General features: G+C 33.2%; 1 protein-coding gene across 1 annotated transcript in view; it reads right to left on the bottom strand.

Annotated features, from left to right (window-relative positions):
- The window catches only part of cux2b (cut-like homeobox 2b), a 171,314-nt gene that overhangs the window by 89,430 nt on the left and 57,396 nt on the right, over positions 1-24,488 (bottom strand). The window contains exons 2-3 of the mRNA XM_067393496.1: positions 10,252-10,362; positions 226-273 (exon numbers count right to left, since the gene is read on the bottom strand). Coding sequence (XP_067249597.1) covers positions 226-273; positions 10,252-10,362 — 159 coding nt within the window. The remainder of the gene's footprint in view (positions 1-225; positions 274-10,251; positions 10,363-24,488) is intronic.

Raw genomic sequence — 24,488 nt, 5'->3', positions numbered from 1 at the left:
AGAAAAGAGCTGATGCTGCAATGTACATTATGAAAATTTTTAAGTGTTTTTTGACCTTGGATGCATGTAAACCTCCAAAACAAAATGAGGAACCTTTAAAATAACATAACAGGGGCAATTTAATGTATCAATTCTCCAAATATCTACAGCATGAACATAAATGAGAACAGCATCATTTTTGAGGTGGATTTGATGTTATCTGAATTAAACAGAGTGCTGACTCACCTGAGCTTGGAAACTCTTGAGGACAGGCGAAACCATCTCCAATACCTCCTAAAAACAAAAAAAAAAAGACAAAACTGATGAATCTCACAAAACCTGGTCAAGAACAGGCCATATCGCACTATAAAAACTTATAACTCGCAATTCTGACTTTATATCATGCGATTCTGACTTTATATCACTTAATTCTGACATAATATCACACAATTCTGATTTTATATCTTGCAATTCTGACTTTATATCATGCAATTCTGACATAATATCACACAATTCTGACTTTATAACTCGCAATTCTGACTTTATATCACACAATTCTGATTTTATATCTTGCAATTCTGACTTTATATCATGCAATTCTGACATAATATCACACAATTCTGACTTTATATCTTGCAATTCTGACTTTATATCACACAATTCTAAATTTATAACTCGCGAATTCTGATTTTATATCACGCTATTCTGACTTTATAACTCATGAATTCTGACTTTATATCTCGAAATTCTGACTTTATATCACGCAATTCTGACTTTATATCTCACAATTCTGACTTTATATCACTCAATTCTGAATTTATAACACGCACATTCTGACTTTATATCGCAATTCTGACTTTATATCATGCAATTCTGACTTTATATCTCACAATTCTGACTTTATATCTCGCAATTCTGACTTTATATCATGCAATTCTGACTTTATATCATGCAATTCTGACTTTATATCTCACAATTCTGACTTTATATCTCGCAATTCTGACTTTATATCATGCAATTCTGACTTTATATCTCACAATTCTGACTTTATATCTCACAATTCTGACTTTATATAATGCAATTCTTATAACTCGCAATTCTGACTTTATATCTCACAATTCTGACTTTATATCTCACAATTCTGACTTTATATCTCACAATTCTGACTTTATATTACGCAATTCTGACTTTATATCATGCAATTCTGACTTTATAACTCGCAAATTCTGATTTTATATCACGCAATTCTGACTTTATAACTCGTGAATTCTGACTTTGTTACGCAATGACTTTATAACTCACAAATTCTGACTTTATATCTCACAATTCTGACTTTATATCTCACAATTCTGACTTTATATCTCACAATTCTGACTTTATATCTCACAATTCTGACTTTATATCTCACAATTCTGACTTTATATCTCACAATTCTGACTTTATATCATGCAATTCTGACTTTATATATCACAATTCTGACTTTATAACTCGTGAATTCTGACTTTGTTACGCAATGACTTTATAACTCACAAATTCTGACTTTATATCTCACAATTCTGACTTTATATCTCACAATTCTGACTTTATATCTCACAATTCTGACTTTATATCATGCAATTCTGACTTTATATATCACAATTCTGACTTTATATATTTCAATTCTTATAACTCGCAATTCTGACTTTATATCTCACAATTCTGACTTTATATATTTCAATTCTGACTTTATATCTCACAATTCTGACTTTATATCTCACAATTCTGACTTTATATCTCACAATTCTGACTTTATATCTCACAATTCTGACTTTATATCTCACAATTCTGACTTTATATCTCACAATTCTGACTTTATATCTCACAATTCTGACTTTATATCTCGCAATTCTGACTTTATATCTCGCAATTCTGACTTTATATCTCGCAATTCTGACTTTATATCTCACAATTCTGACTTTATATCTCACAATTCTGACTTTATATCTCACAATTCTGACTTTATATCTCACAATTCTGACTTTATATCATGCAATTCTGACTTTATATATCACAATTCTGACTTTATATATTTCAATTCTTATAACTCGCAATTCTGACTTTATATCTCGCAATTCTGACTTTATATCTCACAATTCTGACTTTATATCTCACAATTCTGACTTTATATCTCACAATTCTGACTTTATATCTCACAATTCTGACTTTATATCTCACAATTCTGACTTTATATCTCGCAATTCTGACTTTATATCTCACAATTCTGACTTTATATCTCGCAATTCTGACTTTATATCTCACATTTCTGACTTTATATCTCACAATTCTGACTTTATATAATGCAATTCTGACTTTATACCTCACAATTCTGACTTTATAACTCACAATTCTGACTTTATATATCACAATTCTGACTTTATATCTCACAATTCTGACTTTATATCTCACAATTCTGACTTTATATCTCACAATTCTGACTTTATATATTTCAATTCTTATAACTCGCAATTCTGACTTTATATCTCACAATTCTGACTTTATATCTCACAATTCTGACTTTATATCTCACAATTCTGACTTTATATCTCACAATTCTGACTATATCTCACAATTCTGACTTTATATATTTCAATTCTTATAACTCGCAATTCTGACTTTATATCTCACAATTCTGACTTTATATATTTCAATTCTTATAACTCGCAATTCTGACTTTATATCTCACAATTCTGACTTTATATCTCACAATTCTGACTTTATATATTTCAATTCTTATAACTCGCAATTCTGACTTTATATCTCACAATTCTGACTTTATATATTTCAATTCTTATAACTCGCAATTCTGACTTTATATCTCACAATTCTGACTTTATATCTCACAATTCTGACTTTATATCTCACAATTCTGACTTTATATCTCACAATTCTGACTTTATATATTTCAATTCTTATAACTCGCAATTCTGACTTTATATCTCACAATTCTGACTTTATATCTCACAATTCTGACTTTATATCTCACAATTCTGACTTTATATCACGCAATTCTGACTTTATAACTCACAATTCTGACTTTATATATCACAATTCTGACTTTATATATTTCAATTCTTATAACTCGCAATTCTGACTTTATATCTCACAATTCTGACTTTATATCTCACAATTCTGACTTTATATAATGCAATTCTGACTTTATATAATGCAATTCTGACTTTATATCTCACAATTCTGACTTTATATCTCACAATTCTGACTTTATATATTTCAATTCTTATAACTCGCAATTCTGACTTTATATCTCACAATTCTGACTTTATATCTCGCAATTCTGACTTTATATCTCACAATTCTGACTTTATATCTCACAATTCTGACTTTATATCTCGCAATTCTGACTTTATATCTCACAATTCTGACTTTATAACTCGCAATTCTGACTTTATATCTCACAATTCTGACTTTATATCTCACAATTCTGACTTTATATCTCACAATTCTGACTTTATATCTCACAATTTTGACTTTATATCTCACAATTCTGACTTTATATCTCACAATTCTGACTTTATATCTCACAATTCTGACTTTATATCTCACAATTCTGACTTTATATAATGCAATTCTGACTTTATAACTCACAATTCTGCCTTTATATCTCACAATTCTGACTTTATATCTCACAATTCTGACTTTATATAATGCAATTCTGACTTTATAACTCACAATTCTGCCTTTATATCTCGCAATTCTGACTTTATATCTCACAATTCTGACTTTATATCTCACAATTTTGACTTTATATCTCACAATTCTGACTTTATATCTCACAATTCTGACTTTATATCTCACAATTTTGACTTTATATCTCACAATTCTGACTTTATAACTCGCAATTCTGACTTTATATCTCACAATTCTGACTTTATATCTCACAATTCTGACTTTATATCTCACAATTTTGACTTTATATCTCACAATTCTGACTTTATATCTCACAATTCTGACTTTATATCTCACAATTCTGACTTTATATCTCACAATTCTGACTTTATATAATGCAATTCTGACTTTATATATTTCAATTCTTATAACTCGCAATTCTGACTTTATATCTCACAATTCTGACTTTATATCTCACAATTCTGACTTTATATCTCACAATTCTGACTTTATATATTTCAATTCTTATAACTCGCAATTCTGACTTTATATCTCACAATTCTGACTTTATATCTCACAATTCTGACTTTATATAATGCAATTCTTATAACTCGCAATTCTGACTTTATAACTCACAATTCTGCCTTTATATCTCACAATTCTGACTTTATACCTCACAATTCTGACTTTATAACTCACAATTCTGACTTTATATCTCACAATTCTGACTTTAAATCATGCAATTCTGACTTTATAACTCACAATTCTGACTTTATATCTCACAATTCTGACTTTATATCTCACAATTCTGACTTTATATCTCACAATTCTGACTTTATATATTTCAATTCTTATAACTCGCAAATTCTGACTTTATATCTCACAATTCTGACTTTATATCTCACAATTCTGCCTTTATATCTCACAATTCTGACTTTATATCTCACAATTCTGACTTTATATATTTCAATTCTTATAACTCGCAATTCTGACTTTATATCTCACAATTCTGACTTTATATATTTCAATTCTTATAACTCGCAATTCTGACTTTATATCTCACAATTCTGACTTTATATCTCGCAATTCTGACTTTATATCTCACAATTCTGACTTTATATCTCACAATTCTGACTTTATATCTCGCAATTCTGACTTTATATCTCACAATTCTGACTTTATAACTCGCAATTCTGACTTTATATCTCACAATTCTGACTTTATATCTCACAATTCTGACTTTATATCTCACAATTTTGACTTTATATCTCACAATTCTGACTTTATATCTCACAATTCTGACTTTATATCTCACAATTCTGACTTTATATCTCACAATTCTGACTTTATATAATGCAATTCTGACTTTATAACTCACAATTCTGCCTTTATATCTCACAATTCTGACTTTATATCTCACAATTCTGACTTTATATATTTCAATTCTTATAACTCGCAATTCTGACTTTATATCTCACAATTCTGACTTTATATCTCACAATTTTGACTTTATATCTCACAATTCTGACTTTATATCTCACAATTCTGACTTTATATCTCACAATTCTGACTTTATATAATGCAATTCTGACTTTATAACTCACAATTCTGCCTTTATATCTCACAATTCTGACTTTATATCTCACAATTCTGACTTTATATATTTCAATTCTTATAACTCGCAATTCTGACTTTATATCTCACAATTCTGACTTTATATATTTCAATTCTTATAACTCGCAATTCTGACTTTATATTTCACAATTCTGACTTTATATCTCACAATTCTGACTTTATATCTCACAATTCTGACTTTATATATTTCAATTCTTATAACTCGCAATTCTGACTTTATATCTCACAATTCTGACTTTATATAATGCAATTCTGACTTTATATCTCACAATTCTGACTTTATAACTCACAATTCTGCCTTTATATCTCACAATTCTGACTTTATACCTCACAATTCTGACTTTATAACTCACAATTCTGACTTTATATATCACAATTCTGACTTTATATCTCACAATTCTGACTTTATACCTCACAATTCTGACTTTATAACTTACAATTCTGACTTTATATATCACAATTCTGACTTTAAATCATGCAATTCTGACTTTATAACTCACAATTCTGACTTTATATCTCACAATTCTGACTTTATATCTCACAATTCTGACTTTATATCTCACAATTCTGACTTTATATATTTCAATTCTTATAACTCGCAAATTCTGACTTTATATCTCACAATTCTGACTTTATATCTCACAATTCTGCCTTTATATCTCACAATTCTGACTTTATATCTCACAATTCTGACTTTATATATTTCAATTCTTATAACTCGCAATTCTGACTTTATATCTCACAATTCTGACTTTATATATTTCAATTCTTATAACTCGCAATTCTGACTTTATATCTCACAATTCTGACTTTATATCTCACAATTCTGACTTTATATATTTCAATTCTTATAACTCGCAATTCTGACTTTATATCTCACAATTCTGACTTTATATCTCACAATTCTGACTTTATATCTCACAATTCTGACTTTATATCTCACAATTCTGACTTTATATATTTCAATTCTTATAACTCGCAATTCTGACTTTATATCTCACAATTCTGACTTTATATCTCACAATTCTGACTTTATATCTCACAATTCTGACTTTATATAATGCAATTCTGACTTTATAACTCACAATTCTGCCTTTATATCTCACAATTCTGACTTTATATATTTCAATACTTATAACTCGCAATTCTGACTTTATATCTCACAATTCTGACTTTATATCTCACAATTCTGACTTTATATCTCACAATTCTGACTTTATATATTTCAATTCTTATAACTCGCAATTCTGACTTTATATCTCACAATTCTGACTTTATATAATGCAATTCTGACTTTATATCTCACAATTCTGACTTTATAACTCACAATTCTGCCTTTATATCTCACAATTCTGACTTTATACCTCACAATTCTGACTTTATAACTCACAATTCTGACTTTATATATCACAATTCTGACTTTATATCTCACAATTCTGACTTTATACCTCACAATTCTGACTTTATAACTTACAATTCTGACTTTATATATCACAATTCTGACTTTAAATCATGCAATTCTGACTTTATAACTCACAATTCTGACTTTATATCTCACAATTCTGACTTTATATCTCACAATTCTGACTTTATATCTCACAATTCTGACTTTATATCTCACAATTCTGACTTTATATATTTCAATTCTTATAACTCGCAAATTCTGACTTTATATCTCACAATTCTGACTTTATATCTCACAATTCTGCCTTTATATCTCACAATTCTGACTTTATATCTCACAATTCTGACTTTATATATTTCAATTCTTATAACTCGCAATTCTGACTTTATATCTCACAATTCTGACTTTATATATTTCAATTCTTATAACTCGCAATTCTGACTTTATATCTCACAATTCTGACTTTATATCTCACAATTCTGACTTTATATATTTCAATTCTTATAACTCGCAATTCTGACTTTATATCTCACAATTCTGACTTTATATCTCACAATTCTGACTTTATATCTCACAATTCTGACTTTATATCTCACAATTCTGACTTTATATATTTCAATTCTTATAACTCGCAATTCTGACTTTATATCTCACAATTCTGACTTTATATCTCACAATTCTGACTTTATATCTCACAATTCTGACTTTATATCTCACAATTCTGACTTTATATATTTCAATTCTTATAACTCGCAATTCTGACTTTATATCTCACAATTCTGACTTTATATCTCACAATTCTGACTTTATATCTCACAATTCTGACTTTATATCACGCAATTCTGACTTTATACCTCACAATTCTGAATTTATAACTCACAATTCTGACTTTATATATCACAATTCTGACTTTATATATTTCAATTCTTATAACTCGCAATTCTGACTTTATATCTCACAATTCTGACTTTATATCTCACAATTCTGACTTTATATCTCACAATTCTGACTTTATATCACGCAATTCTGACTTTATACCTCACAATTCTGAATTTATAACTCACAATTCTGACTTTATATATCACAATTCTGACTTTATATATTTCAATTCTTATAACTCGCAATTCTGACTTTATATCTCACAATTCTGACTTTATATCTCACAATTTTGACTTTATATCTCACAATTCTGACTTTATATCTCACAATTCTGACTTTATATCTCACAATTCTGACTTTATATCACGCAAAGTCAGAACTGTGACAAAGACACCATTACCCTTTTTTTATTTTTTTATTTAGTGGTGGAAACAAGTTTCCATACAAATGAATGAGTTCCACTTTTAAACTCAGCAAACAATTTAGCCTCATCGATTTCTATTGTATGTGCATTATTGTATATGTATGTCAAATTGAAAATCCAAAAATAAAATTTAAAAAAAAACTGGCAATCAAAAGTATGTACATATGTTGTTTATAGATGTTTCACTGATCCCAGAACTTTCTGCTGAAGACACTAATAACTTCTCCATTAACACAAATAACTCATCTGATTCTCCCGTCAATCCATTAATGATGCTTTGTTTATGTTCATTATACGCCAAAATCTGTAACGATACGGCTAGCATGAGCCCCCATCCGCTCCAGACATTTGCTAATCTTGTAAATTCTGATTGTCACTGATGACATTTGTGTCAAGTGGAAAGCAAACGAGGAGTTCGGCTTCTGAGTCGAGAGGTCTGACGGTGGATCGTGTCGAAGCTTCAAACGCAGCTTCTGAAAAGGAAAGGCCGCTAACGAGGAAAAATGTAAAATGTCAAAGCGCGTATAATGAGAGATGCGTGACAAGCATTTCTCCCGTCGTCACCTTTACCTGAAGAGGAATTGGAGGCGCAGCTCCAGATTAGAGTGACGGGAATTTAAACGGAGAGGGACTTGAACTTAAAGACATTCGGCAGAGGATTTCTCTCCATGGGAACGGCCTGCTCATTTTCTGGGGGGTTTTATTCGGGTTTTGATGAAGGTTCTGGAAGCTTAACTGCTGATGTCAGACTGCTCTGTTGGGTATGAGGCTGGATGTGACAAGTAACGTCAATAAACACCAGATACTCTGTGTTACACTATTAGTGCTGAAACTGGAGGGACGAATTGGTTTGTATGCCTTCAGTGAAATAGACATGCAGAGTGACAGTCTGAGAGAGGGTTCTGAAACTACAGAAACTAGACACATGTGCAGGAATATTAACTAGAGTAGCAATGGCTCATACTGGAAGTGGAGAAATGAGGGCAGGCACAAAATGGGAGGAGCCAAAAGGGTAGGAGTAAAGAAGAGAACAGAATGTGGAAAGGGGCGGAGACAAACAAGAGGGGTGGAGACAACAGCAGAGAAACTGAGGCGATGTAATGATTTTTAAAGAGTCTCTTCTCCTCACCAAGGCTGCATTTATTTCATAAAAAATACATTAAAAACAGTAATATTGTGAAATATATTACAATTTAAAGTGCTTTCTATTTGAATATATTTTAAAGTGCAATTTATTTCTGTGATCAAAGCTGAATTTTCAGCATCATTACTCTAGTCTTCAGTGTCACATGATCCTTCAGAAATCATTCTAATATGCTGATTTGCTGCTCAAGAAACATTTTTATTATTATCAATGTAGAGAAACATTTTTATTATTATCAATGTAAAAAAAAAATGACTGTGCCGCTTCGTGTTGTTGTTTCAGGGTTCTTTGATGAATAGAAAGTTCAAGAACAGCATTTTTTAAATGGAATGTCACTTTTACTTTTACTTTCACTTTATAAATGCCATTTTTGGTAAATTTAATGCATCCTGGCTGAATAAAATCATTAATTTCCTTTAAAAAAAATCTTAATGACCTCAACTTTTGAACAGTAATGTATATCATCAATAATATTTGATTATATTGCAATAAATATATCTTGAATTCACCGCAAAAATGCTTTTTTTACTTAATATTTTTGTCTTGTTTCCATTCCAAATATCTAAAAAAATAAGTGACAAAAGTAAAATGACATAATATATTTTTTCTACTTTTCTGGGGGGAAAAAATCTAAATGAAGCGTGTTTTTGCTTTAAAAATAACTGCTTTCAAGACAAAAATACTACATTTTCTGTTATATAATATTATTAATGTACATGTAAATAAATATGTACATAATTTAAATAAATATTTAGGCAAATTTATTTACACAACATACATTAGTGCCAAATTCAGCCAATCAGTGTTGTCATAATGTCATTTTCCAACTGCTCCAGAATAATTAGTCACATGACTCTTACGGATCAGGTGATTGGCTCAAAAAGTTCTTATGAGAAGAGGAGGAGTTCAGATGAGAAGGAAGGCAGAAAATGAGGGGAAAAGCAGACAAACAGAGGTGGAAATGAGGGTCAAAAAGACAAAAAAAAAAAAATAGCTGAAACAACTTGGTTGCTATCTCAGGTAAAACCTTGAAAGGGTCTATCAACACGAAACTGACTAGATGAACGTCTCCCTTAAGACTTTTTGCACACACACCAAGCCATTTCTCGCTCTCCCACTCACCTCTGGGACATTTTTCTTGAATTCACGGCTCAGTTCCACCAGGTGCTTATGGGAGTCCTCGCTCTCTTCCTGTCGGCCTGCTAGTTGTGCCGCCACTGAATTTAGCTCCCTCTACACAGACAAAGAGAAAGAGAGAGAGATGCTTTAGAGAGGCCTGCCAACACTCACATACACAGCTTAGTACATACATAAATAAATATATGCTGCTGAATATTAACCATGTAATCCGTCATGATCTGATAGAAGGCGACTGCTTACTGTAAGCTCAGCCCCATTAATAATTAAACCAAAATAAATCCAATGCCTACAGTAGCAGAAGGCCTTTTAGATAATCAGAATCCAAAATAATCAATACCTCTGCAACAGTCATGGAAGAACGGGGAGAGAGAGAGAGAGAGAGAGAGAGAGAGGGGGAGAGAGAGATGGCACATGCACAGGAACGCTGAATATTCACCAATATCCATCTTATGCAGTTGACCTGGTGAGCAGAAAGACTGAAATATGGACGACTGTAGAGAAGTCAGCACTAACAAAATCAATATGAGAAAGTATTGCTATGTACTGCTATTAAACAAAATATATCAAAAATATATATATATACACACACACACACACATACAGTCATACAGTGCTCAGCGTAAATGAGTACACCCCCTTTGGAAAGTAACATTTTAAACAATATCTCAATGAACACAAAAACAATTCCCAAAATGTTGACAAGACTAAGTTTATTATAACATCTGTTTAACTTATAACATGAAATTAAGGTTAATAATTTATCTTAGATTACACATTTTTCAGTTTTACTCAAAATAGGGTGATGCAAAAATGAGTACATCCCACAACAAAAACTATTATTATCTTTCTCAGGTCTTGTGACATTTCTCTTCCATGTGGTGCCATTGCTGACAGCATGAAATGGGAAGGGGTTTTAACACCCTTTTATAGTCAACTGTCTGCTGGACACCTGTGTAATGAATAATTAGACTCACCTGTGGTTGAATCTGTGTTAAATTAGACATCTGTAGTCTAAAATTTAGCTTTGCTCCAGAGGGTGTACTCATTTGTGCATCACCCTAATTTGAGAAAAAATGAAAATTTTGTTCTCTAAGTTATATTATTAACCTTATTTTTATAAGTTAAACAGATGTTTTATAAAACTTAGTCTTGTCAGCATTTTGGAAGTTGTTTTTGTGCATTGAGATATTGTTTAAAATGGGGTGTACTCATTTACGCCGAGCACTGTATACATACACACATTCTTTTTTGATAATAATATGAAATGTTTTTTGAGAAGATATTAGAATGATTTTTTTAAGGATCATGTGACATGCTAAAAATTCAGCTTTGCTCAAAGGAATAAATTACATTTTAAAATATATTAAAATAGAAAACTGCTATTTTAAAGTGCACTAATATTTCACAATATTACTGTTTTTACTGTATTTTTTTATCAAATGTTTGTTGAGCATAAGAAACTTAATTTATATTAAATATATAAAACTTCTCTGCATTCTCTCACAGTCAAAGGTCTTTCTGTTCAAACTAAAACTAAAAAAATGAGGGAGAGGGCTTTTCAATTACTGTACCAAATTTGTACATGACATCAAATTAAATTTACTATATTTTAATTAATCTGTACTCTTACTTAAAGGCAATTTAGAAAATTATCTAATGGGAGAGGAAGAATTCCTGAGGACAAAAGCTGTAACGCAGCCCCAGATTTACGGCACGGCTTTCTGCGCCACTGCTTGGATGCTTTTCAAACTCTTTGTTGGAGTCTAGAAGTGTGATGAGGAGGATCTGGATGGCCAGTCTGTGTTTAACACTTGGACACTTGTTTAATAAACAACATAGTAAAGTGGATTATTTGACCTCCAGAGGGACTTTAGACACCAGTACAGCACAAAACAACGAGTATCTGAGCTTTGAAAACATCATGACAGCATCATTTTCTCAAGTTCTGCACAGCTGGCAAGACACTAAAGTAGAAACACTATGATCAACGTACAATGAAAAACATTTAAATGCTTTTTTTTTTTTTTTTTTAGAGAATTAATTTACAGAGTGCAATTAAGCCATAATTGTTCAGGGCCAGGAAGAGTTTCGTGGCCTGAGATGCTTCATTTAACCTCTATTAGCTGTAAGCAGACTACTGCTAATCTATCTGACTGACGTCTGGATGAGAACGTCTAGATGGAGAAACATCTGAGTGTCAACAATGAGTTTGTGGTGCTTCACAGATCTAGAAAAGCCATCAAACGCTGATGGTATCAAGCCAATAACAAGCTTTGTGCTATTAGATGACTTTGTAGTGCGTAAGAAGCGTTGTACATCTACAAGAGCAGGTGAGCTAAACGGCATGACCCTAATTCTAAATAAATATGTAGGACTGTGTGTTTGGAATTAAACATTAGCTCTTTTTTTTCCAGCAGTTGCCCTTCTTTGTTTCCATTCTTAAAGGGTTTAGTTCACCCAAAAATGACATTTCTGTCATTGATTACTCATCCTCATGTCGTTCCAAACCTGTAAGACCTTTGTTCATCTTCAGAACACAAATTAAGATATTTTTGATGAAATCTTTCTGACCTCCCTATAGACTGCAATGTTATTACCCCTTTCGAGGTCCAGAAAGGTAGTAAAGACATTGTTAAAATAGTCCATGTGACTACAGTGGTTTAACCTTTATGTTATAAAAGATGAGAATACTTTTTATGCGCAAAAACAAAACAAAAATAACAACTTTATTCAAAAATCTCTTGTCTTCCAGAAGCACTGCACTGTGTTTACAACGTAAACAGCGTAAGAGACTGACATGGAATATTTTAATGTCTTTACTACCTTTTTGACCCTTGAAATTGGTAATGACATTGCTGTGTTTAGGGAGGCCAGAAGCTCTCGGATTTCATCAAAAATATCTTCATTTGTGTTTCAAAGATGAACAATAGTCTTACGGGATTGGAACGACATGTACTTAATGACAGAAATGTCATTTTTGGGTGAACTAACCCTGATTTCTTACTTTACATACATAAACATTCTACATAATAAAATACTGCAACATTCAAGTAACTAGAGTCTACAAACACTCAACATGTATAAAATCCTTAGATTTTTATATTTTTTGAAGAATATAAGAAAACAAACTCATTGTTTCCTTCACTAGAGCCTGGATGTGTGATGTTGAGGATCTGAACAGCCGGTTTGTGTTTCTGGGTCACTTGTTACACTCTTAAAAATAAAGGTTTCAAAAGGTTTTTTTTTCGCATTGATGCCATATAAGAACCATCTTTGATTTCCCAGAGAACCTTTCAGTCACCAGTTCTTAAAAGAATCTTTTGTTTTTCTTAGTGTAAAGAACCTTTTAATAACCTAAAGAACCTTTTTCACTATAAAGAACCTTTTGTGGAATGGAAAAGTTTCATGGATGTTAAAGGTTCTTCATGGAACCATCGATGCCATACCATAGAACCTTCATTTTGAATGGTCGCTAAGCTATTATGAGTGACTTCTTAGTGTGTTAGTGCTATGTGGTTTGTTATTTAGTGGTCCAAATTAAAAGTCCACTTCCTCTACCAGGCAAAAATCAGAAAAAGTATTGATACGCCAAAAAAACTGCATTATTTGAGCAACATCTGTAGCAGAAATATTGCAGGATGAGTTATACACTGAAGTTTAGTACTTATGATTAAGGATTTGAACAAACTCTCAAATGTGAACAACAGCAATGCTGAAGCAAACACTGCTAATTGGCTGAGCACAAACTTCACCGCTAAGAAGCATTTACAGAAACTTGTGCTTAACTTTTAGCAACACTAACAGTAGGAGTATATAAAAGAAAAGCTTTTTTATTAATAGTTTTGACATCTGACATATCACAAACAGCATCTTTGCTCCCTCCATCGTCTACAGAGACACGATATCAGCAGGAGCTGGAAATAAACCTGCTCACTCTCACCTTTCAAGAACAAACTGCAGCACGCTTCACTTCTGTTGTTTTTTTTAAATGTTTGTTCATTTGTGCTCAGACAGCCATCAGACCCACCTGATGCTACAGCTGCGTTTGCCAAAAGCCCTTTTTCTTCCTCATTTCTCTGCTACCCATGATGCACTGAGGCTCCGAGACGTCTGTTAATGCAAGCGTGCTCAGCAGGTGATGATCCATGTTAGTCAATGTCGTTCCAAGCAGGAAAATTACAGTACTCATAAGAAGCATGAACTGTGGTCTGACACGAGCGATCTAAACTAGCTTTGGGTTACGCTCGGAAAACTTTCATGATAAACAACAGTCCTCATAGCATTAAAAATGCCTCATTTTCCACTAATCAGTTCCACTCGTTTTATCTATTTTTAACCTTTTTCTTGGTGACATAATTAATATTTGGTCCATTTCTAATTTCTTACTTCATTCTTTTATAACAATAATAATAATAATAATAATAATGTTTGCATATTTGGAGAATGTAAAAAATACAGCAGCAACAACAATAATAAAATAATTATTTATATATAACTTTATTCACTATTATTGTTATTAATAATAATAACAAAATAATAATAATAATAATAATAATAATAATAATAATAATAATAATAATAATAGTTAGTTATTATTATTATTATTATTATTATTATTATATTTTGGTGCCATTAATAAATTATTATTAAATATAATAATGTTTGCATAATTTGAGAATATGTAAAAAAAAATACAGCAACAACAATAATAAAATAAAATATATATTAATTATTATTTTATTTATTATTATTTATTATTATTGAACTATTTATTATTATTATTGTAATTCACATAATAATAATAATAATAATAATAATAATAATAATTATTATTATTATTATTATTATTATTATTATTATTATTATAAATATAATAATAATCATCCTAATAATGTTTGCATATTTTGAGAACGCAAAAATAAAAAATACAACAACAACAATAAAATAATTATTTTTATATTTATAACTAATTATTATTATTGTAATTATTAATATTAACAAAATAATAATTATCATTATTTTATTTTGTTGATTAATAACAACAACAATAATAATTCATTATTATCATCATCATCATCATCATCCTCATCATCATCCTCATCATCATCATCCTCATTGCTTAAAGGTTTCAACACACAAAATGGTGGCCACAAAAGCCCAATATTATTGGATGGAGATTAGGGCAAGTTCAAATCCAGCATTTCTTTCTTTGTTACTCCATAAATAAAGTTTCTTCATGCCAAAAATAAAAATTATGTCATCATTTACCATGATGTCCCAAACCTGTATGACTTTCATTGTTCTGTGAAACACAAGAGTAACAGAATAAGTGGATGATTTTTAAAGCTAAAGAAAGCATTAAAAAAGTAAATACATTTTGTATGATATATTACACATCTTCAAGTCAATACTAATATAATGTGTGAAGAACGGACCAAATTTAAGTTAGTATTCTCTGAAAATCTTTAGTTCAAGCACACTTCAAAATTTGACCTTTTGTGTTCTCTAAAAGCAAAAGTCATATAGGTTTGGAACGACATGAGGATGAGTAAAAGATGACAGAAAATTCTTTTTTGGGTGAACTAGCCCTTTAAATCACATCCTTGTTCCAGGAAACCACAAAGAAATGTCACTATTGAACATTATTGAAAAAAAAGCCACACGTGTTTGTAAAAAGAAGACATCTTCAGTCAAATGTTCGACGTTTTAAGGGTACGGAAAAGGCAATCAGGCCTGTATTTTCAGGATGTGGTGGGCAGCTGGGTCAATATTGAGTCCCTGTCATTACGCCTGTGCCAGTCAAACATCCATCTGTAATTGATGAGTTAGCTTTGCCGATGTCAGGGGGGCGGGCGGAACCACTCAGGGGCGGGGCTAAGGTAAACCAGCCCTGCTGAGGCCAGCATCCAGTGAGGAAAATTGATTGGCTGAGGCGTTAATGTTCACGTGCAGTGGACCAACTCCATAGAGCCGCCCATTTGGATATGCAAAGGAGGCGAGAAAAAGCAGACGGTTGAACTTGACATTGAACCGAACGTCTACGAGGGACTGAGATATATAAAAGCACCAAAAAGAAAACAGATAACTAGGGGTTAACTAAATCGCATCTGAGAGCTTGTCGTCCACAATAACCAGACAAGCAATGAAGGGCCACAAATGAAAAAGTGTACAGTAAATACACAGACTGTTAGAATACAAAGATATAACCTTCAGATTCACTATAGAGCTCGAAAAAATCTTTACCATCGATTACCACAGAATCTATGGCACCTCTCGCTGATGACGGCAGGGAAGAGAGGAAGTTGACATGTGGGAAAAGCAAGAGAGTTCTCAACCAGTGAGCCAGAGTGTTTTGACCAGCAGAAATGAACTGAAAAAAAAAAAAGTGGGTGGTTGTGGGAAACAAGGGGGAAAAAATGCAGATGGAGGTATTATTTTTCTTTTTGTATCCCATCTAATTGCAATCATAGGCAGATGTCTGCGAGTGTGACAGCATCAGCAGAATTGCTGCTGAGAGCACAGAATCTTTGTCTAAAAATAATCAGACGTTCTGGGCTTGGCTGTTTGTTATAATGGTAATCGATGCTGCAGGCTTTGAATTCCATCAATTTATAGATCCACTCTGTTCTGCCTGGTGATTGCGCTGCCTCTAAACCCCTGCTGCACACACACACACACACACGCTCATAAAAAAACACACAAAAGATTCACTCAGACGGGGACCATTACCTATGCATGTAGATATGCAACCCTACATGCACGTTATACAACCATCTAAAGAGCAATGACACACAGAGTAAACAGAAATACAAACATCAGTGTAGAATGAGAATAATACAACCATGAATCCAACACACACTCACAGAAACAAAACAAGATTTAAACAGACTTGTGTATTACCTATGTATGCAGATATGCAACCCTGCATGCACATTAAGCAAAAATACCTACAGGATCATTACTCGTTGGTGCAAACATGCAAAAATAACATCTACATGACCATTACATATGCATGCATATATGCAACACAGCATGCATATTATACAAATGATAGTAGATCAATACTCATGCATGCATGCAGATGTGCAACACTGCATGCACTTTATACATCTACTATAGAATCATTACTTAAGCATGCTGATAAGCAAACCTGCATGCATAGTATGCAAATCATATCTACAGATACCCACAGTGGCATGTAAGCTGTACAAAAAAATGCATCTACATGCACATTATCCAAGAAAAATATCTTCACAACACAGAGAATCACACAAATATAAACATCAGTGTAGAAAGAGAAGGTCCAATCACCATGCATCCAACACACACACACACGCTGGCCACTGCGAGGGACAGCAGAAGGGCTAGTCTATGATTTAGATAAGTGCAGTTTCTTTTCATACGTTTTCTTATCTCCTCCGTTTGTGTGTAAGGCAGAAGATTTGTCCTTAGCTGTTTCAGATTAGTGCCGCTTCTCAGACGCCACATTCGAGAGGAGAGATCGATCAATGAATCAAATCAACACAATCAATACGGCCCATCGCTGGAGTCTAGTCTGGCCCCCGCATTAATACTGGCACCAACCCCACCCCCTCAAACCCCACGACACGGACAAAAACAACAGCACTTCTCTCGGCTCTTTCTTTTCTTTTTTTTTGTTTGGGAGAGATCCAGGATAGGACCGTTTCTGGCGGGTGTCCATGGCAGAGATGGAAGATGAGCCGTTATCTGCCCTGACTTGGACAGGAAAGAGGAAAGTGGACTGCTGGACGTGCTCAGAGCTGCCATTTACTTCAGCTCTGCTGGTTTCATTTGTTTACCCGTAGGAGAGCAAAATCACAAATGAGATCTTTGTAATATCTCGGCTGCTTCTTCTAGAAAGCTTTGAGACAAAGTAGTGTACAGTAACCTCATATGTGTCTCCTCGAAGTCATCAACAATGTCTCAAACTGTGCTCAGATTTGACGAAACAAAAGTCAGAGATTTCAATATGAACTCACTCAATTCTCTTTAAATGATCTGAGCCCCTACACTCATAGAAAAAAAAAGATAAGGTCCCATAGGGGACTTTGACTCAATTTTAAAGATCCTTTATGCCAAAAGCTTCTATTTAAGGAAAAATATTCTTAATGATTGATTGATACTTTCATGAATACTTTCTGTCATTTTCTAAAAAATAAAATAAATTTTTTTTATACTTTTTCACCACAAATGCTCGTCTTGCATTACACATTACATAATCACGATGGAAAGGTCACACGTGACGTAGGCGGAAGTACTGTGGTAGGCCAAAAAACATCATTTTCTCCTCCAACTTCAAAATCATCCGACATCTTTGTTTTATCTTTTTTTTGTAAAGGTCATTTGTCTTAGTCTTTGCACATTCACTTTGTAGACACCGGATCTGTACTTCCGCCTACATCATGCGTGACCTTTGTAACATGATTACATAATGTGTGGCACATCGTAAGGTATATCTTTTTTTTTTTTTTCTTTTTTTTTTTTTAAAGTGACCAATCATTTAACTAGATAAGACTCTTATTCCTCATCTGGGATCATGTAGAGCTCTTTGAAGCTGCACTGAAACTGTAATTTGGACCTTCAACCCATTGATAACTGTTGAAGTCCACTATATGGAGAAAAGCCCTGGAATGTTTTCCTCAAAAACCTTCATTTCTTTTCGACTGAAGAAAGAAAGACATGAACATCTTGGATGACATGGGGGTGAGTCAATTATCAGGAAATTCTAATTCTGAACTGAACTAATCCTTTAATTCATAACATGTAATCAAAATTAAAAAAATGAATTAAAACTAAATCGATAAAACAAACCCATGATAGGAACCCGTAAAAGATTCTATATATAAAGCGACCGACAGAACCCTTTAAGGTTCAATATAGAACCTTTTCTTCTAAGAGTGTATCCATATTCATTTTATAGATCAATTCTTTTACTGCATTTCTAAAAAATGATACACTTACTTCTAATTTGTTCCACCAAAGAAACTGTGGAAGAAAAATCTGAGATATAGTTGAAACATAACCAAAACCTCCATTAAGTCTCTCAAGCTATGAAAAAAATCAACCACTGTGCACTGAAATGTATTGATCACGCAGTGCACAAGAGTCACACATATTACAAAGTCCAGCAAATCGTTTGTAATTAATGGTGACATCAGAAGATGTACATCAGGAATCTGTCAATTAAACTAATTAATCACACTGTAAAATGTGATATTCCTTTCTAATCAGGAACAGTGCACAACACTGAATGAACATCACAGAGTTAAAATACTGTGTTATGGTGTGAATTTAGCGGTCACCGTCTCTGAATATCACATCTTGACACCTTTCTAAACCTGCCAGCAGAGGCTGGGAAATGATTCCGAATAATTAATCCCAAACCATCAGCCGGCTCTCCGCAGACAACACGGAAGCTCTTAAGATGAGCACGAGAGTTACAATGATCGGGAAGGTGTGACTCACGTCGTCAGGAATTAGTTGTCACGCTGCACTTCATTTAGGAGTTTTAGCACCTAGCAGGCCTCAATCCGTCAACACCTTGTCTAAACCAAACTTTATGTTCGGAACCGCTTCATCTGTCGGGAAAAACACAGTTCGGAACAGACGGCACGCTGAGTTTCTGCTCTGTACACATTTGAAAAGAAGAAGTACAGGCAGTGCTGTTGTTTTGGAATAAAACCCCTCAGCCATCTATCAGAAGGTTTTAAACCAAAGTTGCTCCTCAGCAGGGGACCGAAAATATTGACTCATTATAGAGCCACTGTTGAGACCCCTGGTCATTTAAAGGATTGAAAAACGGTCCACCTACTGCTCATAGTAAGAGCTACATTTGAGCAAATTATTTTTATAGGAGAGTAATTTCTGCACCAAACAGAACTGCAAAACTGAAAAAAAAAAAAGTTGTTTTAATTTAAAATTATGACACATTTCCACACAGATGAATACACTTATCTGAAATTACGCTATAAAGGTTCCAAAGGTTGCTTTCACAGTGAAGCCATAGAAGAAGCGGTATTGGAACCCCATTAGTGAACAGTTCTAAAAAGAACCATTTTTTCTTAAAAAAACATTTAAAAAATCTGAGGAACCTTTTGTGCAATGGAAAGTTTCCATGAATGTTAAGGATTCATCATGGAACCATAGACGACAATAAAGAACATAAAATTCAAATTAATTTTGACAAGGTCAAATCCATTTCATTTGACTTATTCTGTGAATTTCACCTGGAAATAATGCACTCCTGTTGATCCAATTAATCTTAACAGCATCAGTAAAAAAAATTAAAAAAGAAAAAATAGTGAGCACAGCATATGTTGGCATGCACTCAAAAAAAGTAAGCACTTTTTTTTTTTTTGATTTATTCAATTAATCGTAATTAATTAATAGTTAATAGTTATTAATTCAATTAATAGTTATTTAATTCATAGTAAAATTCCATCAAATTGAATTGAATAATCCTTGCATATTTTATTTGAATAATTGATTAAAGATTGTTAAATTATTCAATTAAAATCCATAAGGATATTATTCAATTCAATTTGATTGAATTTTACTATTAATTAAATTGCATAATCTTAAATAATAATAATAATAATAATAATAATAATAATAATACTAAATAAAACTTCTTTTACTGTATGTATGGTTTTTGCAACCAGAAAAAGAAGCACAAATCCTCTAAATATGCAACATAACTAAACATTAAATACTAACACATCTTTCTCTTTACTCAAAAACACAAAACAACTCTTAATCTCCTGATCCAGTTTCATGCACTAGAAATGCACTGTCCAGTTTTAGTTAATTACACACAAAAAGATACACACAAAGAGATGTCTTATTTTTAAATGTATAAAGTGTAAAATGTTTAAAGCTAACCAGAATTTCCCTGTCCTCCCTGCAGCTCCAGCGGTGCCCTGTACTCCAGAGGCTTACTTACAGTTGTCTCTGCACATTAAGGATGAAGTGTGTATTTTTTCTGGATGTTAAAGTATGTTCTCCAATTCCAGCTTAACTGTAGAGACGAGTGTAAGTTCCTAGGTTTATTCCACCAAAAAACACAGAATACAGAAAACACAGATAGCAGACAAGAAAACTGCCTGATAACAATCATTACTTTTGCAATTTTGTCAAATAATGCATTTAAATTTTAAGACATTTAAATTGGGATAGGAAAATGTATCCTAATATTACAGTTCTTTAACAATAATAAAAAAAAAATGATGCCATCAACAAATATCAAAGCATTAATCTAAGTAAATATCCTGACCTGTGATGAGACTAGTCACATCTTATACTATAGGATATGCGATTCTTTTTTTCTAACTCAGTAATCAAACAGGTATTTATCCTTTCTATTCAGCACTTTCTTCATCCTTTTATCGCTCATACTAGTTCGTTCTTTAAAATTCATGATTTAAATTTGCTTCCAATTAGTGCAGCAAACCGCTTTATGCAAACGTACGTCTAAATGAACGTCCAAATGAGTCCAGATTATTTATCATCATCATAATGGCTCATTGTTCTTTTCACACTCCACTCTGTGGTTACAATCAGACCAGCCATTATCTCACCCAACCGCCGACTTTATGGTCGTGCATTTACTGGCATGAAATGAAAAAAATAAAGCACAAGTGGCCTGGATGAACTTTTGCAGCTTTCACAGAATAAGTGATGGTTTCTGGTATTTGTTTGTTTATTCTGACACTCTGTGGTTTATTAAGCAACAGTCAAGAACGCAAAGACCACTGAAAAATTCACTGTGCGGCTTTAAAAAAAAAAAAAAGAGGGGGAAGTGTCTTGGTAAAATTTATTGTAGAGTAAATATAAGTGTGTTAAAAAGAGCGATATAAATGGGGGCCAGTGACTTGACAATCCATAACAAACGGCACCAAATCAGTCGAGCAGGAGTTTACCTCCGCAAAGTCTCGACGACACGCACACAAAAACAGAAACACTGGCCCACTTTCCAGAAGAAATCGACGGAGGTGGGGGTGAAAAATGGCAAGCAGCGGATAACACGGATAACCTGCCATTGTTTATTCTCTCTTAAGAAATGTCAATCTGTTTGTTTCTCAGGTGTGCTCCTTTTTCCTGTTGTTTGTGCTGTTTCTCTTCCTCCCGCGCCCCTCCCGCCGCTCCCCTGTTGATTGCAAGGGGAGATCAAAGCCGAGCTGCTGGAGGAACGTGAATATTTCAGGTGAGCGGAGCGGCTGTGTTTCATGCCACCTGTGTGACACCGAACCAGGTCCAACCCCTTGCAATTACCTGATCTCCGGAGGGCCCCTGAGAGCTCGGCGACACCAGCTAGAGCCACCTGTCAGAGCGAAAAATTCTTTTATTCCTACCCAATGCACGCACATGTGCGACAGAAAGAGATATTCCTCATCCGAGACAAAAATAAATGTATCTAGAGCGCCGTGATTGGGAATATGGCCCACGTCAGCGAGGTACGGTTAAAACGAGGATGAAAAGGGAACTTGCGAGGTTGCAGAACTTTGGGAACGTCGGAACAACATAAAAATCTCTTGAGGAACACGTTCAAACTTATTCCACATCAAGAAGTAGTTTAAAAAGGCCACGGCCTTAGCAAACATCTGAAGCGTTTTCTTAATATTCCTGTGTATGTATTTCCAAATCTTCAAGCAACACAACAGCTCTGTCAAAACCTAATGCGCTGCCTATCTAGAGAGAATTTTAAGGCATCGCAGTTGCACTCCTGATGCGAAAAAGGTAGGCAGCATAATAATGATGTTTTATAATCTAAGATACCTTGCGCTAAGGCCACACTCCATATACTCAGACAAGACAATCCCAATATGCATTGAAACAGACTATATGACAAAAAAAAAATTCCATCACAATACATTCTGGGATTGTGGGATAAATTAAGGGTGTGTGATATCACGCTTTTTGATCATGGAACAATACATGTCTCAGCGATCTGCTTTAGAAGAAATATCATAGTATCGTGCTACAGTGCATTCTATTAGTTGCAGTTCTGGAGCCTTTGTCCCAATATACTGAACAACGTGATGTACATACACATGCCCGCGCACACTAAAGGCCTGTCAAACAGTGTGCGAGTACTGAAATAAGTTCTCTTTCACATCTTCTTGCGCTTAAACTGTCAAATACACACAGGTTCACATATACACAGTCGGTTATGTCTTAAGCGAACGTAAACAGTTGGGAGAAAATTGGATGCGTGTCTGTATATTAGATCCGTGCATGAGGTCTTAAAGTGACAGCAGCCTAATAAACCTGCTGCCGCTTGTCATTAATGTTATTAAAAACAAAACAAAAGACAAAGAGAAAATCACTGCTCTTTACTATATATCAGTAGCTAGAATCTGTGTATATATAATTTATACAGAAGTCAATGTAGTTTTATTTTTACATTTGTCCTACTTAAATACTGTTAAATACAACTACTGTGAAAAAATAAAGCACTGTTTCTTTCATTTGTATATTATATTGTATTTGTAATGTGCATCTTTGTTATTTTTAATTACAAAGATAAAATAATGAAATAAAGATTTTTTTTTTTTACCTTTTAAAGGTACATTTTTTAAAAAGGGAAATAAGTTTGGCTGTATTGCTCAGTCACTTGCAAAAAAGTAAAACCAACATGAAAAAATAGTGTTAAAATCGTGAATTGTGTTTTTCTGGAAAAAAAATCGTGATATATTTTTGCCATAATCGCCCACTTAAAATTTTAATAGAAACGAAAATAAAAATTTCTATAAAATGCTAAAAAAAAAAATATTAATTTGCATAGATGGTATGCATTGACATCACTTTGGCACCAGAACACGCCCCCTTAGTAAAACTTTTTGTATAGCGTGTATGAGTTGCCAAATCAGTCCCATATGAGGTTGCATTTCAGTTAGGGTGCTCCCTTAGAAGGCAGCTGCCTGTGTAGGTAGTAGACAGCAAGGGAGCTCACAAGGTTTTGTTAGAGAGGTAAAAGATTGTTCACGCAAAGAGCTGCTGGTTCTAACGTAGGATAAGCTTTTGCGTGTGTGTGTGTGTGTGTGTGTGTGTGTGTGTCTGTGTGTAAAAGCATTTCAATGCTTGAGCAGTCATCTCTTTTCCCACAGCCAATAAAAACTCCTCCTCAGAGTCCACACCAATCTGAGCAGCACTATTCAACAGCCGCCCATGGCAGGAGCTCAGGGAGTTTGGAAAGAGAG

Source organism: Chanodichthys erythropterus, chromosome 9, assembly GCF_024489055.1.
Source record: "Chanodichthys erythropterus isolate Z2021 chromosome 9, ASM2448905v1, whole genome shotgun sequence".
Taxonomy (NCBI): domain Eukaryota; kingdom Metazoa; phylum Chordata; class Actinopteri; order Cypriniformes; family Xenocyprididae; genus Chanodichthys; species Chanodichthys erythropterus.
Note: the sequence above shows the minus strand (reverse complement) of the source record. Positions and strands in the feature narration are given on the sequence as shown.